Consider the following 16,295-nt stretch of genomic DNA (forward strand, 5'->3'; position numbering starts at 1 on the left):
CTTGGTCTCTTCTCCAGGAATCAGGGACTTGCGTGGGTTACTCTGAGTAGATTACCCTGCTGCTGGGTGCCCAGAGGGAAAGGAGACCACCACAGGGACCAATGCCGTCAGACTGCTTGGGAAGCTCTAAGAGGGGGACCCTGAGTCAGGTCTGGCGGGGAGGAGAGCGTTAGGGAATATCACGGAGGGCTTCCTGGTGGTATCGCTGAGTTGTCTTCAGGGCAAAAAGAAGTGTAAGGTTGAAGAAGATAGATAAGGCCTAAAAAGCATTCCTGGAAGAGAGAACAACATGCAGAAAAGGGCAGGAGTGGGCAGAAACGTGGCCAATTTGTCAACCTTGCTAGAGCAAAGTTGGGGGAGGCTGGGGAGAAGGGAGCCAGAAGAAAGGCTTAGAGGGGAGGAGGGTCGTGCAAGTTGAGTGCGCGCTGGCACCAGCCACAACCCTACCTACTTAGAGGGAGGTACCGTTGTACTGTGGTCATCCCCTTTTTTGCAGAGATGGAAACCGAAGCTCAGAGAAGTTAGGCAACTAGCCCAAGATCACACAGCCAGGAAGTCTCAGAGCAGGCATTCCAGCTCCAGCTGTCTGGCTCCACAGCTCAGGCTCTTAACCACCAAGCTACACTGTCCCCTTTCACCCAGTCCTCCAGGTGGGGCTGAGGGGCAGCGGAGAAGCCCCTGTGGATCCCAGGCTGCTCTGGTTTCTCCCCTCCCCTGCCCTGGAAGATCACAGCAAGTGCTGGAGGATGATCTGGGTGGGGATTACCAGCCGCCCCCAGGAAGCCTGTGAAGCGCTCTCGTGGACTCCCCCTCTTGCTGGAGGAGATGAAAGCATGAGCCTTGCAGTGCAGGGAGGACCGTGCACCTGGTGGAGGAGAGAGGGACCCCCAGGCAGGGGAGCTACTTGGTGTCGCATGTGTCCGGGGAGCCACACAGCCACTGGGCCTGGTCAGAGGAGCCGGTCAGGGGGAGGGAGGAAGAGGCTTCTGAGCAGCTTTGGAAGTGATGCGCAGGGACACCGGCGAGCGAGCGCTGCTCTTGGTCAGCGCGGGGCAGTCTGAGCTGCTTCTCAGTTGCAGGTTCATTCCGCACAGCCCAGAGTGCACTACTGACCTCTCTTTTCTGCCTATACCCCCCACCCCACCCATTCTTCCCCCTCCCAGCCCTAGGCCCGTGGGCCTGCCCCCAGTGTCCCAGGCCCCCTCCATCTGGGAGCCTTCAGGGATCAGCCGAGCCGCACCCAAAAGGACAGGTATGGAGGTCAGTGACCTGACCTCGGCAGCGGCTGGGCCACACCTGCGTGTGGAAGGGGCAGGGCGAGCCACTGTATCATCCACAGCCGACTGCTGCTCAGACCTTCACTTCCTCTCTCCTGCCCCGGCCATCTATGCCTGCAGACACCCAAAGGGACAAACGGAAAGGCTAAATAAACACTAAGATTGGGCCACGAGGGCCCCTCAGCCTCTGCCCACCCTCACCCATTATCAACCTCATTCCACCCAGAAGGATCGAGAATGGGGAGGCGGGGAGAGGAGGCAAGGGCAGGAGTCCTGCCTCCCCAGCCCTGAAGTCCAGTTAAATGGTAGCTGGAGTTGAGCTGATCTGGGGGAGACCAGACAGAAGGGACCTTGGGAGAAGAGGCACTTCTGGGTTCTACCTGCCATAGTTTGGACAAGTCCCTTCCTGTTGAGAGCCTCAGTTTCCCCATCTTGTCCCCTTCTTGTCTTAACAAGAAGAACTCTAAAGGCTCCCCACACCTCTGACTTTTGGGGATTCTGTGTGGAGGAGCTCTAAGGCCCCAAATGCCTTGGTTAGAATCTCAGCTTCTCCACGTATCAGCTGTGGGATCTTGGGCAAATTATCTGTCCTCTTTAGGCCTCAGCTTCCTCCTTTGTCAAAGGATAAGAATAATACATAATAGGATGGAATGAAATGTACACGTGCCAAGTGTATGTCACCCAGGAGATGCTCAGTAAACGTGCGGCCAGGGTTTTGGGTAAAAGAGTTCTGGCCAAAGGCAAGACCTCTTGGGATCTGGTGTTTGAGATGAAAGGGAGGGGAGGGCACATAGGGAGGCGGGAGGAGCAAAGATCCCACCAAGGCATCCCAAGGGTGCATGACTGGACCTCTGAAGTTCCATCCACCACCGGCACCCACATTCCCTCTCCTTCAACCACCCATACACACCCCACGCCCCAAGGCAGGAACTCCAAGCAGAGCCCACAGCCCTCATGATGATGGTGCAGGGAGCAGAGCGGCCACATGGCGGCAGCAGAGACTCGGCTGGGGCCCCAGGGAACTCCTGGCCTCAGGGTGGATGGGGTGGGATGCCAGGTGGGCTTGAGCAGATGGAGGCTGGAGGGTGGTCACCTGTCTGCTGACCCTGCAGTCAGGTCATGCACTGTATTTACTCAACTATGCGATCATTTGTTCCTGTTTTCATTTCTCCAAGTTTGTCTATTCTTTTGAGTCAACCAATCTTCCTTCTTTCCTTCCTCTCCTCTCTGCCCCATTTTCCTTCCTTTCCCCTCTGTCCAACCAGGCAGTCAAATGAGCCACAGCTGGGTGCCAGCCTGGGGCAGGCACCGCTGTCTAGGGGTACAGAGGTTGGCCTTGGTCTCTGGCCTTTAGGTGCTCAAGGCTGGGGGCTGGAAGATCCTGCCTGGCCACCTGCATCCCCAGGAGAGGATTCCATGGCAGGCCGAGGGCCAGCCTGGCCACCTCTGATGTTCTGGGGTCTGCAAGGCAGTTGCCCACTGTGCAGAGTGGCAGAAGAGCTCTGGGCTTGGGACCGGTGGGGTCTCAAGGGACAGAGACACCCACAGGCCTTCAAGGATAGCCCCCCCCCCCCCAGAAAACAGTAAACAGTACCCTGGCCAGGCAGACTGTGACCTGGGCCACCTCCAAAGTAAGCCCCAGGAAAATGGTGCTGTCCAGGGCCCGGCAATGTCTGAGATTCAGGGAAATCCCTGGCCGACCAGAGCAGATTCCCCTTACCCAGTAACTAAGCTCCCTCCTGCAGAAGTATGAGCATAAAGTGGAGGTAAGGCTGGGGCTTCACATCAGGAGATCTGGGTTCAAATCCTGACTGTGTCTAGCTAGGCTGAGACAAGCCACTGCCTTTCTCTGAGCCTCAGTTCCCAAATCTGTAGAATGAAGAAAGCAGATCCCTTGTTCTGCCCACCTCACAGTCTGATGGCTGAATGAAATACTGCATACCAGGTGTGATGTCGGGAGAGAGCCCTGCTGCGTCCCACACTCGGGTTCCAATTCAAGTTCTACCTCTTACTAGCTGTGAATCTCAAACGGGAAGTGAACCTCTCTGGCCTCCAGGTTCCTCATCTGTAAAATGGGGCTAATGATTCCCACCTGCGGAGGGACAGTGCCTGCACAGGGTTAGCAATCCATTAATGGGCGCTGTTATTATTAGGAAGTGCTCAGTGAAACTGTAAGGCATGACAGACGTCAAGGATATCATTAGAATGATTATCCCTATAGCAACCAAGGCCAAACGCCTCTGCCTGACTCTCAGCTCCCTCCACCCCCAGTCTGGCCCCACCTGCCTCCTAGCCTTGCCACCCAAAGCCTGATGACAGCATCAGTGGGGATGACAAGGCTGACAGCTGATCGTTGGGGGACTGGGCGCCTCCCAACCACTCCTTGGGGCGGGGAGCCCTGCTCTGTAGCTACACACCCAGCTCAGCACCAAGTCACTGCTCAGCCCTTTGGCAGTTTCGGGGAGGAAAGGGCACCTAAAGGGCGGGGATTTCATGAGATGCTCTCTCTATCCAGGTGAGGCTCCATTCAACCTGCTGCCTGTGGCCCTGGGTGAGCTTGGAATAAGAGTCAGGGGTCTGGGCTCTACCTCTGTGCAACGAAGACAGTGACTCCTGCCCCAGCTGCCTCTTTGGTCCACAGTGAGGTCCAATGGGGGCTCAGTGTGCTTTTCCACCTGCCCAGTTTTGTACACCACAAGGGATGACGTCATGACCTGCATGGGGAAGGGGGTGTGAAACCCAAAGACTTCTACCCTCTCTGTTCCTTTGAGCTTCACTGAAAACAGTCAGTCCAGACTCTGGGGAGACCCTTGTGCCCATTTTCAAAAGATTTCAACTCTGGCTGCTAACAGGGGTGGGCAGTCGGGGAACAGTGAGTTTTCATTTCAGTTCTGTATTTATTCCCAGCATCCAGAGTGCTCCACTATCCAGGCCCCATTTGAACCTCAGCTTCTCCTGACACCAGCTCCCCAGCCCGACCTCACCTTCCATCACAGGGAAGGACTACAAACCCCCCAAAGTGCCCCCTCTCTCTTGCCTCCATACTATGCATGTACCGCTCCCTCAGTTTGGAACACCTTTCTCCCTCCCCCTCAACACTCAGCCCCCTCTTCTCAGAAGGGTTTCCTGACCCCCACCCCACCTGGATAAGGAGCCCCTCTTCCCTGCTTCTGTCCTGCTGCCTGTCCCCATCTCTGTTGTAGCTCTAATCACACCGACATCCTCCCTGTCTCCCATCCTAGGCATGGGCTTCTCAGAATAGGGACTTCGTCCCTGAGAAGTTCAGGGTCCCCAGGCCCTTGGGCGTCAGTGGTGGTTAAATAATAGGGATCACTCACACATGGCACCAACCATGCACCAGACCCTGCTCCTCGAAGCAGTTTATAGATGGAAGGTTCCCTCACTTTCCTTAGATTATGCCACAGCCAGAGGTGAGACAGGTGGTCAGCCACCTGCATCGAAACTTCCTGGTGCTGGCTACGGCAGGGCAGGGCAGGCCAGCCTGGCAGCACCAGCAACTGACCCATTAGGGCATGGCCGGGTCACCCCCTTCCCACCTGGCCTTCGATATCTGGAGGGAGGATTGTGGTGTGCTCTGATTCCAGAGCCCTGGGGGAAATGCACATTCATTCATTCATTCATTCATCCAAAGTCACTGGCTCCTGTTCGGTGCCCCACCTGTGCTGGGCACCAGGGACCCAGCTCCTGTCCCTGCAAAGCTGGTAGGCCCACCGGGCTGACCCCCGCCCCCACCCCCCCACTGTCCAGCTCCTTGTCTTCTCCGCATCAGCCCCGGGTGCCCTCCCGAGGACGGAGGCAGAGCGTGGGGGAGGCCCCCCCGCCCTCAGCAGGGGCTGGAGAAGGGCGTCCCGAGGGGCCGGCGCGCCCGCTCGCCACGCCTCCGGGCTCTCACCTGGCCCCGCGCCCCGCCCCCCGGCCGCGGGCGCGCACTTCCTCCCGCCGCCCCGCCCCTTCCACATTCCTGCCCCGCCGGCCGCCCCGCGCGCCGCGAGCCGAAGCCCGCCGGCCCGCGATGAAGGCCGCCCAGACCGCGGACGCCGAGGCGCCGCCGGGCGCACGGTCCGTCAAGGTGGTGCTGGTGGGCGACGGCGGCTGCGGGAAGACGTCGCTGCTGATGGTCTTCACTGAGGGGGCCTTCCCCGAGGTGAGTGGCGGCCCCCAACCCCGCCTCGCGCGCTCCCCGCCCCCAACCCCGGCCTCCCAAGGGGTCTCCCAGCAGAGTGTGGGCGCAAAGGCGTTTCTCGCTCCGCCATCGGCAGCGAGGGCCTCAGTGGTATCATCTGCAAAGTGGCAAGAGTGGCACCTACCTGGGAGAGGTGTCGTGGGACGGACTTGGGCCCGCTGGGTACCCAGCAGATCCTAAGAGAGCACTTGGTGGCGCGGCATGGCTCGGAGGGACTGAGGACACTGGAGCCACCCTTGCCTGGGTTCGAATTACGACTTGGCCACCTAAAGCTGTGCACCCTTGGGCTAGTCCCCTACCCTCTCTGTGCCTGTTTCAACCGCATCAGAGGAATAAGGATGGTGCCCACCTTCCAGGGTCACTGTGAAGGGTGAGTTAGTACGGGTCAAGGGCTCACCTCTGAGCCAAGGCAGCAGGAAAGACTCACCGAAAGTTGGCAGATGTCATCTCTTCCCTACCAGCTCTTGCCTGTACAACGGACATGTCGTGGGCTCTGTCTTGGAGGGCCAAAGCATACCAGACTCAGGTCGGGCAGCTTGTTTGGCACCTCAGCTGTCCTCTAACAAACTGTGTGGCCCTCAGTAACTTGCTTAGCCTCTCTGAGCCTCTGTTTCCTCACACAATCTCATAGGGCAGGAGACTTAAGAGTGGTGGCGAGGCAGAATTAAGGTAAGGCTGAGACAGCCCCTGTGTACCTGGCACATCCTGGACGCTCTGGGCACGTGGGCCCTCAGTCCTTCACTAGCATGCCCATCGACTGTCTATGCGGACTCACAGGCACCAGGACAGGGGCTGGACCCACTCACTGTGCCACCTCTCAGCCCAGTTCTCCTGGGAGTCCGGGGGTTTGCTTCCAGCATTTCTTCTCCCTCCTGCCTGTCCCAGCATCCTCCAAACCCCTGGGTTTGCTCAAGCCGTGGGAGTCCGATGGGGGGAGGCAGGAGAGGCCAGGCCTGGTAAAAGTGTCAGACCTTCCTTTCCACTGTGGCAGCATCGAGCCAACTTTTGCTTTGTGGTTTATGGAGCTGACGTCACCTCCGCTGGCCAGTCGCATTTTTAAGTTGGGTTGGACAAGTTTCTGGGCCCCCACATGCTGCGCATGGGAACCCAACAATTACGACATGGTGGGGAGAGTGCCCGCAGAGGGACCAGGCCAGCCAGGGTCCAGGAGACCAGCTGGGAGGAGTATCTTGGGCTCTGAGACATCCCTGATGGCAAGGCTCATCCTGATTCCAGAGAGGTGGCGGTGTGGAAATGGTCGTCTGGAAGTTGATGGAATGTGTGTTTTGAAGGATAGGCTGGAGCTAGCCAGGAGAAGGGAGGACATGCTTGTCACCAGGGGGATGGACCTGCCCTGTCCTCATCTGTTTAGGGACCCCTCTGTCTCCAGGCCCAAGAAAGACCTTTCCTTTTAAGAGAACTACAAGGTCCAAGTGCTGGAAAGGCCTCATGTTACAGGTGGGAAAAGTGAAGCCAGAGCGACAGTCTTGCCTTAGGGAGCCCAGTGGTGGCAGTGCAGGTCAGGAGCCCAGTTCTCCCCGCCCCTGACCAGAATACTCTTCATAGCCCCCAGTGCTCTGCCTGCCAGACCAGCCTTCTGCTCCTGCCCCTAAACTCCTCCTCCTGGCAGCCCTCCAAGCTACGGGAGCCAGCAGCTAGAAGACTTGGAGTCCCCCAAAGAGCAGAGAGTAGGCTGGGATTTAAAGGGGCCTCAGTGACTCTTGTCTGCCTGTGGCCCAGCCTTGGGGCAGGGGAACAGAGTAGAGAGAGCTCCTGAGGCAGAGGAAGTCCAGGCTGGGCACCAGCCTCTGCCCAGTCCTGGTTGACATTTGGCTCAGCAACCATTCCAAAGCCCAGGGGTCCCATGGGGGAGTGGGGAGGGGAGGGGGCAGAGAGCACCAGCCCTACCTTCCAGAACCAGCTGAGCCCCTCCTGGTCCTCACAGGGACTCTCATGGGTGTGAAACCCCTGACTCTCTTCTTGACCTACGTTCTCCTGTCCTATAATGACCCATCTGTCTGTCTGTGAGCCCCATGAGGACAGATCCAAGCCTGAGTCATCTCCACCCTAGTCTAGCTCAGGCCTCACCCTGCCATCCTGGCTGAGGACAGCTTAACAGATAAGATTAGGCACTTAATGGTCAGAGTGACCCTGCCTGGTGGTTCAAAGAACACAACAGAAGGTGTAAAAGTCTCCGGGATGACATTGCAGAGTAGGGGGGAGGGTTGTGACAGTTACAAGCCCCGGGAGCAACCCAGCCACGAAGCCTGGAATGGGGCTTTCCTACCCACTCCTGGCACCAGGGGCCAGAGAGTCGGTGACCTCAGGAAAAGGCACATGACCGGGGACAGAGCCTGACCTCTGGAGCCAGAAAGACCTGACTCCATCCTCAGCCAGCTGGCAATTCACTTCCCTCCTCTGTCCTCATCAGGAAAATGGGAATAGTGCCCACTTCCCAAGGATGCAAGGGTCAGGGACAGTACACACAGAGGGCCACGCATAGTAGATCCCTAGAAAATGTGCACGACGCTGTCATCTCCACAGGCATTTGCAGGGTACTGACACGTGTCTCCCAAGAGCTTTGTGGCAGGTTGCCCTCCACGTCACATCAGGAGGGGTCCTGCCACGGGTGAGTGGGTGAGTGGAAGCAGGTGTCCGTGCCCTCCACGGTGATAGGCGGGGGAAGGGCGCATCACCTAGAGGGATGGATGGCAGCTGGCGTGGACATTGCCCCTGGCGACCAGCTTTCTAAGTAGTGGGCATTTATGCTGGGCCTTACCTGTCAGCCGGTCTCCCCGATACTGAAAAGGGACACTCTTCTTTAACCAGAGAGGGGACGGGCCCAAAGTCACACAGCTGGTGAGGGCCAGAACCAATCCTAAACCGGGAACATCTGATTCCAAAGCCAGTGCTCCTAGCCACCAAGTCACGCTGCCTCCCACCAGACAAAGGGCCTGAGGGGAGGGGGCCAGGGCAGGGGGGTGCTGGGGAGGTGGGTGGAGCCCTCGTCTGTACCTACTAGTAGAGAGAGTGACAGGTGGCTAGGGTCCAGGGCGGATTGAACCTCTATCCCAGGGTCATCCTCGACTTCTCCATCTGCCCAGTTTGGGACTCACCTTTCTCCATCCTCCCCCTGTACCTTCCCACGTGGCCTGGAGGACCGCACTGACCCACCACTAAGGGGCCGCCCCTCCAGGCAGCCAGGGCCTGACTCAGAATGCCAGCGGGCAGACAGGCAGGCAGGCTTGAAGTCCTCCTGAGTCACAGGCAGCTGGGGGCCCCACCTGGCATTGGAAGTGGGGAGGACAGGGTCTCCCTATGCTGTGATCCCACCAACCAACCCTGAGCAAGCGAGTGAGGCTTGGGGACCCAAGACGTAGCTGGTCTAGCTTCCCACTGCAGCCAAGGGCTTGTGTTGTGGTAGAGTTTTGAAAACCTCCTCACCTGTTGCTCAGACCCTATCCGTAAAAGCTTCCCCTTCTCATTTCTGCATTTTGTCTGTGCACAAAACCCACCCTGTTTCCATTCACCCAGCCTTTATGGAGAGGGAATGCAGTCAGGCTCTCAGCCTGGGCAGGAAGGGCATGTGGTCTGGGTGACTTCCTCCTGATGCCCGCAGGGCAAATAAGAAAGGCAGAAATAGAGAGGGTGTGGGAAGGGTTCCAGAAAGGCATCCTGGGGGATGTGGCATGGGGCAAGGGCCTGAGAGGTTGAGAGACAAAGCAGGGACCCTCCCCCCCAAAAGCTGCAAGCTCCCCAGGGCACACAGTGAGCCTTGTTTATTACTTGTTCCCCAATATCCAGAGCCAGAGAAGGTGCTGATGTTTCCTGAATGAATGTATGAACGAACGAATGAATGAATGAACGAACGAACAAATGTAGGTTAATGTCATTCTAGGAGGAGGGGACAGAATGAAGGAAGACTCAGAAATGGGACAGTCCCCCATCCAGGGGGACAAAGATAAAAATAACAGTGGCTGGCATGTGTAGAGTGCTTATTTTGTGCCAGGCTCTGCACAGAGCCTCTCACTGAATCCTTACAGCAGCACCCTGCATTCGGTGCTTTTAATATTCCCACTTTACCGTCAAGAAGGCCGGGGAGGTTCAGGGCCTTGCTGGGCCAAATAGTTAGGAGGAAGCGGCAGCTCGAGGCCACAACCCTGCTGGCCACGGCCTGCTTCCCGGAGACCGTCTCCCTCACACCGTCAGACTCCCAAACCGGAGCTGTGCTGCAGGCATTCGTGGGCTCTCTCTGGCCTGGGCAGTGCGGGCCACCCTGCTTCAGAAGCTGTCCTCACAGCCTGCATCTTGTCCCCTTCTTCCTCAGAGCTACACCCCCACTGTGTTTGAACGGGTCACCGTTAATCTGCAAATGAAGGGCAAACCCCTGAACCTCCAAATCTGGGACACAGCAGGTGGGTATGCAGGGCTGCGAGGGCGGGAGGGGAGCCTCACATGCCCAGAAGCCAAGCCCTACTCCTTTCCTTCTGAACCAGGGAGGCCAACCAATCACCAAGGGACAGGTGTTGGCCAGGGTTAGGGTCCCCAGGAACCCGAACCTACTTTGCTTCTGCGCCTGTGTCTGCTGCCTCCCCCAGCCCAGGGTAGCCAAGTGCATCCTGCAGACAAGGGGGAATCCAGAGCGCTTTCCTCTCAAGGGGTGAACTGTTCCTGGCCTCCTAAGCATTCCACCTTGGCTTTAGCTTCCGTAAGAACTGCCTGACTTTGACCTCTGCCCTCCAGCTTCCTGACCTCACCTACATGAGGGTTCAGTCACATCCATGCCAGAACTGACCGCTAACCCCAGGGAGGCCCAGCAGCCCCCTTACCGTCATGCATGCGCCAAGTTGCCTTTCCCCAGGGTCCTACCGCTTCTTAGTCCTCAGCCCCATGCCCGGGGCAAAGCAGGCTTCTGCGGGATGGGCTCAGTCCCTGCAGACTGGGCTTCCGCCCTCCCCTCCGCTCCTTCCAGAACAGGGCTCTCTCAGCAAGTGGTGTCACCCAGGCCAGGGCTGGCACATCCCACGGGCAAGCCAGGGGAACACTGCCCCGAGGGAGACGTTCACGTGGAATGACCAGCTAAGCACTGAATCTGCTAAGACCTTGAGGCACACAACCAGGCCCTGATCCAGACGCCCCTGTCTGGTGGGATGACCTCCCTGATGTTGGGGGAGATCTGGAGGGAGTGACCACCCCCACTCTCCGCAGGACAAGTTGACTATGACCGCCTGCGGCCCCTGTTCTACCCTGACGCCAGTGTCCTGCTCCTCTGCTTTGATGTAACCAGCCCACACAGCTTTGACAACATCTTTAACCGGGTAGGTACCAGGGACTTGGGGAGGTACAGTCCCCATAACCAGGCCACTCCGCTCTGCCCCCACCCTTGACTCAGCAGACTGCCAGAGTGTGGCAGGCCCTGGATGGCATCCAGTCCAGCATCTTTAGCATATATATGGGTAAACCGAGGCCCAGAGCGAGGGCAGCAACTTGCCAGAGGTGCCATAGGGATTTGGTGGCAGGGTCTGGCCTCACATCCCCAGTCCAGTGCTCCTTGCCTGCTCTATACTGGACTCAGAATGCTGTGGCTCTTTCCATGGTGACCCTGCCTGAGAATACTGGATGACTCAGGGGCCCCTGCGTCTCCCCAGCCTGGGCCTGCCCAAAGATGCATGAATGGTCAGCTTCTAGCAGCTCAGCCCCCTTCTGTGTGACCGCTAGCTTTTAGCAGCCTCCCCAACTACCCACCCCCCAGGTATGTCGGGGGTTCCCAAGGCTTCTCCCTGCCCCCAGGTGTCAGGGATGTGGTCCCTTGAGTTTTTCTGCTCCTACCCCACTGCTGCCAGGCCTCCACGTGAACTGTGTGCTTCAGGGTTCCGGAGCACAGCAGGTGACAGCGTCAGTAACATTAACCACAGTGACGATGATAATATTTATTGAGAACTTTCCTTATGCCACGCACCGTTGTGGGCGGGCACTTCCACACGTTCACTTGTTTACTCCATCTAACAACCTGATGGAGCCCATAGTGGTATTATCTCCAGAATGGATCCGTTGCTCCAAGATACACATCTATTCAAGTGGCAGCCTTGATGGGGCCTCCCGGGTGGCGCTGTTGGTTAAGCATCTGACTGGCTCAGGTCATGATCTCGTGGTTTGTGGGTTCAAGCCCCGCATCGGACTCTGTGCTGACAGCTCGGAGCCTGGAGCCTGCCTTGGATTCTGTGTCTCCCTGTCTCTCTGCCCCTCCCCCACTCGTGCTCACTTGTGCGCTCTCTCTCTCTCTCTTTCTCTCTCTCTCTCAAAAAATGAATAAATATTTTAAAAAATTTCTTTTAATTTAATAAAAATAAAATGGCAACACATCTGTGCACCAGGCACTGTTCTAGGTGCCGGGGCCCTAGGAGAGATGGTGGGTGGTGGTGGCTGTGACCAGGGTGCTAGCAGGGGGCGTGGTGAGAGATGGGTGGGTATAGACCCTGTTTGGAAAGCCATCAGGATTTACAGATTGGATGTAGGTGGGAGAGACGCCTTGACCAGAGCAAGTGGAAGGTAGCCTTGCCATCCCCCCCCGCTGAGATGAGAAGGAACAAGGGGTGGGCGAGGAGGTGGGAGATGGGGGCCTGTTGGACATCCCAGTGGAGGGCCAGATAGACAGACGGAGGTCTTAGTCTGCCGTTCCCAGGAGAGGTCCAGGCCGGGCTGGGCAGATCCATTTGGGAACTGCTAGTGGGGAACAGCTTTGGACAAGATGGGGTGGGGGTGGGGAGGACCCCTGGAGACCCAAGGAGAAGAACCAAGAGAGCAGGGTCCTAGGGCAAAGCGCCACCCAGGTCGTAGAGGAGGGAGAGATCCCTGGCTGGTGCCAGGGCTCAGGTAGGTTGAAGGCTGAGGATTCACTGTTGGATTTAGCAAGGTGAAGTCATGGTGGAGACCATTTTTGGAGACTGTTTTCAAGTGCAGTTGTGTGGCGGGGGTTGGGGTATGGGGATTCAGCCCAGGACCCCACCTGGGCCCCATCTGTCTCCAGGAGCCAGACGGTTTGATGCCAGTATTTTTCCAGAACACAAACTGAGCAGGCATGCACTCCTGGAAATATAAAGCCCCCGTCTCCAGATTCTAGACTTCCCAGTCGTTGTCCAGGCTGGAATAACCAGGCCCCGGAGCCTCACATTCCAAAGAGCAGCTGACACAGAACAGAAGTGTTCCCTCCGACAGGCAAACAGCTGCTGCATCCATTTTGTGAGCTGCTTTATTTTTAAAGGATGACTTATTTCCTTATATATCTTACCCAGCTGGGAGGTGGACTTGGGAGCCCTTACCTTGCAGAGTGGCAGGATTCTAGACCAGGTGGGAGCAGGGCTCTGGGCCCCAGCCCCTGGACTCAAATCCTGCCACTTCTAGTTGTGTGGCCAAGGCCAAGTTATACAGCCTCTCCAAGCCTCAGTTAGTGCATCTGTACAATGGGACTGATGATAGAACTTGCTTCACAGGGACTTGGGGATTGATGATATCATACATGTGAAGTCTTAGAGCCTAGCTCAGAGTAGTTCTCCCTAAATGTTGGCTGTACTGATTATCACCACTGGAGTCTGCCTGGGGAGCAGGAGAGTGACCCATCCTCCCCATCTGCAGAAAACAACAGTCCCTATGACTAATACACACCTGCACTGCCCCCCTCCCCGCAGTGGTACCCAGAGGTGAACCACTTCTGCAAGGAGGTGCCCCTCATTGTCGTGGGCTGCAAAACGGACCTGCGCAAGGACAAGTCGCTGGTGAAGAAGTTGCGGAAAAATAGACTGGAGCCTGTTACCTACCACAGGGTAGGAAACTCTGCCCAGGGGCCCGGTTCTGGGGGCGGGGGGAACTTCTGGGTACGCTGATGTAGCCCAGCCTGTCGGCAGGGCCAGACATCCAGCACACTTAAGAGTGGGTCAGGGCAGGGGTCATCTTAGAATTGCCTGGGCTTGGAAGTGGTACCTAGAACACTCTGGAAGGTTCTGCCTATGGAAGAGAGAGCCAGTGGTGTGCACATTCAGATAATCCTACCCATCCACTTCACAGATAGGGAACCTGAGGTCTGGAGAAGAACCCTTAGCTCTTCTGCAGGCCCCTCTCTGCTACATACCTGGGAAGTCAATTAGTTGGTGCCTTGAGAGGCAGGGACCCATCCTGGAGCTGAGGCAGGAAACCCAATGAAGCCACGAGAGTGCTTGGTCAAGATCGGGGGCAGGAGCTGTAGGGGTCCTAGAAAAACTCGCCTTCCACTTTTGTCCTGGAGACTCCCTGGGATGACCACGAGGGCTGCGGGGAGGCGGGACGTGAGGCCCCCAAGTCCTGTACGGCAGCCCTGTGCACTCTCTCCGTTAGGGCCAGGAGATGGCGAGGTCCGTGGGCGCAGTGGCCTACCTCGAGTGCTCAGCCTTGCTCCAGGAAAACGTCCACGCGGTCTTCCAGGAAGCAGCCGAGGTGGCCCTGAGCAGCCGCAGTCGCAACTTCTGGAGGAGGGTTACCCGGAGCTTTTGTGTGCTGACCTGACGTCTTGAGGCCTTCCCTGCCCCCACCACCCCAGCAGCATAGGAAGGAGCTGGGTGCTGACCTTCTTTCTGCCCACTTGACTGGGCTAGACCCAGTCCCCAGGCCGTGACCACCGAACTGCACCTCAAAACAGATGGACACCATGAAGGCCGGGCACCGGACCCCGGGTCTGTGGTCCCTGGACTGGAGCGTAACCCCCCTGAGGCCTGAGGGACGGGATTCCAGAGCCCACCAGCCCTGTGGGGGCTAGCCCTGGAGTGGCCTAGAATGACTACCAGACGCCCAGCCCCCAGCCTGGACCGCACATCCGGAAGCAGCCTGTGCAGCCTGGTGTCGCCTAGCGGCTGTTCCCAGGGCTGCACCTTCAGGACCTTGCGCTTCTAGGAACCTGGGTCAGAACTCACACCTTGCCCTTCCCCTTCCCCCTTCCCCCTTGCCCATCCAGTGGTAACTATAACAAGTAAAACAACATCTTTTGTCAGTTATATCACGTCTCTTGCTTTACACGCATGTTCCGTAGCAGATAAGAATTCACCACCTGGGGGCGCCTGGGTGGCGCAGTCGGTTAAGCGTCCGACTTCAGCCAGGTCACGATCTCGCGGTCCATGAGTTCGAGCCCCGCGTCAGGCTCTGGGCTGATGGCTCGGAGCCTGGAGCCTGTTTCCGATTCTGTGTCTCCCTCTCTCTCCGCCCCTCCCCCGTTCATGCTCTGTCTCTCTCTGTCCCAAAAATAAATAAACGTTGAAAAAAAAATTTTTTTAAAAAAAGAATTCACCACCTGTAGGCACTGGAGGGGAACCTCCTGGATCCAAACCTGGCTTTATCACCTTGGGACCTCGGGCAAATTACTTCCACCCTCTGCATCTCAATATCCTCATCTGTGAAATCACAAATGATGTCATGGAGCCTTTAGATGAGTAAGAGCCTCGTGAGACACACGCAAAGAACTTAGCAGGTGCCTGGCACACAGTAAGTGCTCACAAAACATTCACGAGTATTATTTTGGTTTATGGTAAATATGTAATACTGCAGAGCTGTAATATACGTAGTATACTCGATATTATATTAATTATCTCACATGATCAGAGGGGCCGGCAGGAGGAGGCTGGAGATTCAGGTAAGTTGATGTTGCAGTCTTGAGGCTGAATTCTGCAGGGCGGCAGGCTGGATACTCAGGCAGGCTTTCTGTGTTGCTGACTTGAGGCAGAATTCCTTCTTCCTCGGCAAATCGGTCATTTTTCTTAAGGCCTTCAACTGATCGGATGAGGTCCCAGCACGTAGAACCAGCCACCAACACACACGCCTTCGGTTTCTTTAGAAAAAGCTCGAGGGAGGGACCACTTCTGCCTGGTGAGGGCTCACAGCTTGGGTTACAGAACTGAACGGAGGCAGGTGAAATGGTGTTAGGGGCCCGCTCTAAAAACCCCACGTGGATTACAGGCTCTGCTTCAGGGTTTTACTAGAAACTGCTAGGAATGGGAAATAGCTTTTCCTGGCCTAGATTTTAGCTTGATTTTTCCTCCCCGCCAAGCATACCCCATGCCCAGAATGTTCTTCCCTATTCTCCGCTTCCTGCCCTCCCCAATCCCAGCTCAGACCGCTCTCTTCTGTAATTTCCCAAAACACGTGTTCCTGGGGTGCTGATATTTATGTCGCCATGATGCTTTTCACACTGACTTCTCGTGCCTCTGTCTTCTTGCACTAGACCTTGACTTCCTTGAAGTAAGGATCCTATTGGCTTCATCTTTTTGTCCCCCAGCTCCTAGCTGAGGATGTTGCTTGGCCTTTTGGCATTGATGAGTGTTCCATCCCTGGAGTCAGTGGCGGATCTGGCTTCGAATGTCAGTGCTCTCATTTTCCACAGCTATGTGATTTGATGAGAGTCAACACTCTTTGAGCCTCAATACCCCATCTAGCAAATGGGAACAATCATACCCATCCTACAGGGTTGCTATGGGAACGAAGTGACAAAATGCTTGTCCGCTACCGGACATAAAGGAAGATGCGGGAAGCATGGAGTGAATTGCACGGAGTACGGCTGGGCTGGACAATATGTCGTATAGTTGAGGGCAAGATGTCGAACAAGAAGTTAGGAGATGGGGGAGGGGGCGTAGGCTCCTTCCCTGAGACAACCAGGGACTGTCATCTGTTCCTTCAACAGCCTGGTGTCTCCCGAGCTCTCTGGTGTGCCCCACACTGTGACAAGAGCTGGGGATCATACACGGGAACCGCGGTTTGTGCCCTCAAAGCCAGGTGTGTTTATAGTGCCCTGGCATAAG

General features: G+C 56.8%; 1 protein-coding gene across 1 annotated transcript; it reads left to right on the forward strand.

The window, feature by feature from the left end:
- The first annotated feature begins 5,259 nt into the window (after window positions 1–5,259).
- RHOD (ras homolog family member D) lies at window positions 5,260–14,501 on the forward strand. The gene is made up of 5 exons (XM_045486007.1): window positions 5,260–5,442; window positions 9,809–9,896; window positions 10,690–10,799; window positions 13,167–13,301; window positions 13,849–14,501. Exons 1-5 carry the CDS (start codon window positions 5,311–5,313, stop codon window positions 14,014–14,016), a joined length of 633 nt encoding a protein of 210 aa, XP_045341963.1. The 5' UTR covers window positions 5,260–5,310; the 3' UTR covers window positions 14,017–14,501.
- Window positions 14,502–16,295: the final 1,794 nt, after the last annotated feature.

Source organism: Leopardus geoffroyi, chromosome D1, assembly GCF_018350155.1.
Source record: "Leopardus geoffroyi isolate Oge1 chromosome D1, O.geoffroyi_Oge1_pat1.0, whole genome shotgun sequence".
Taxonomy (NCBI): Eukaryota; Metazoa; Chordata; class Mammalia; order Carnivora; family Felidae; genus Leopardus; species Leopardus geoffroyi.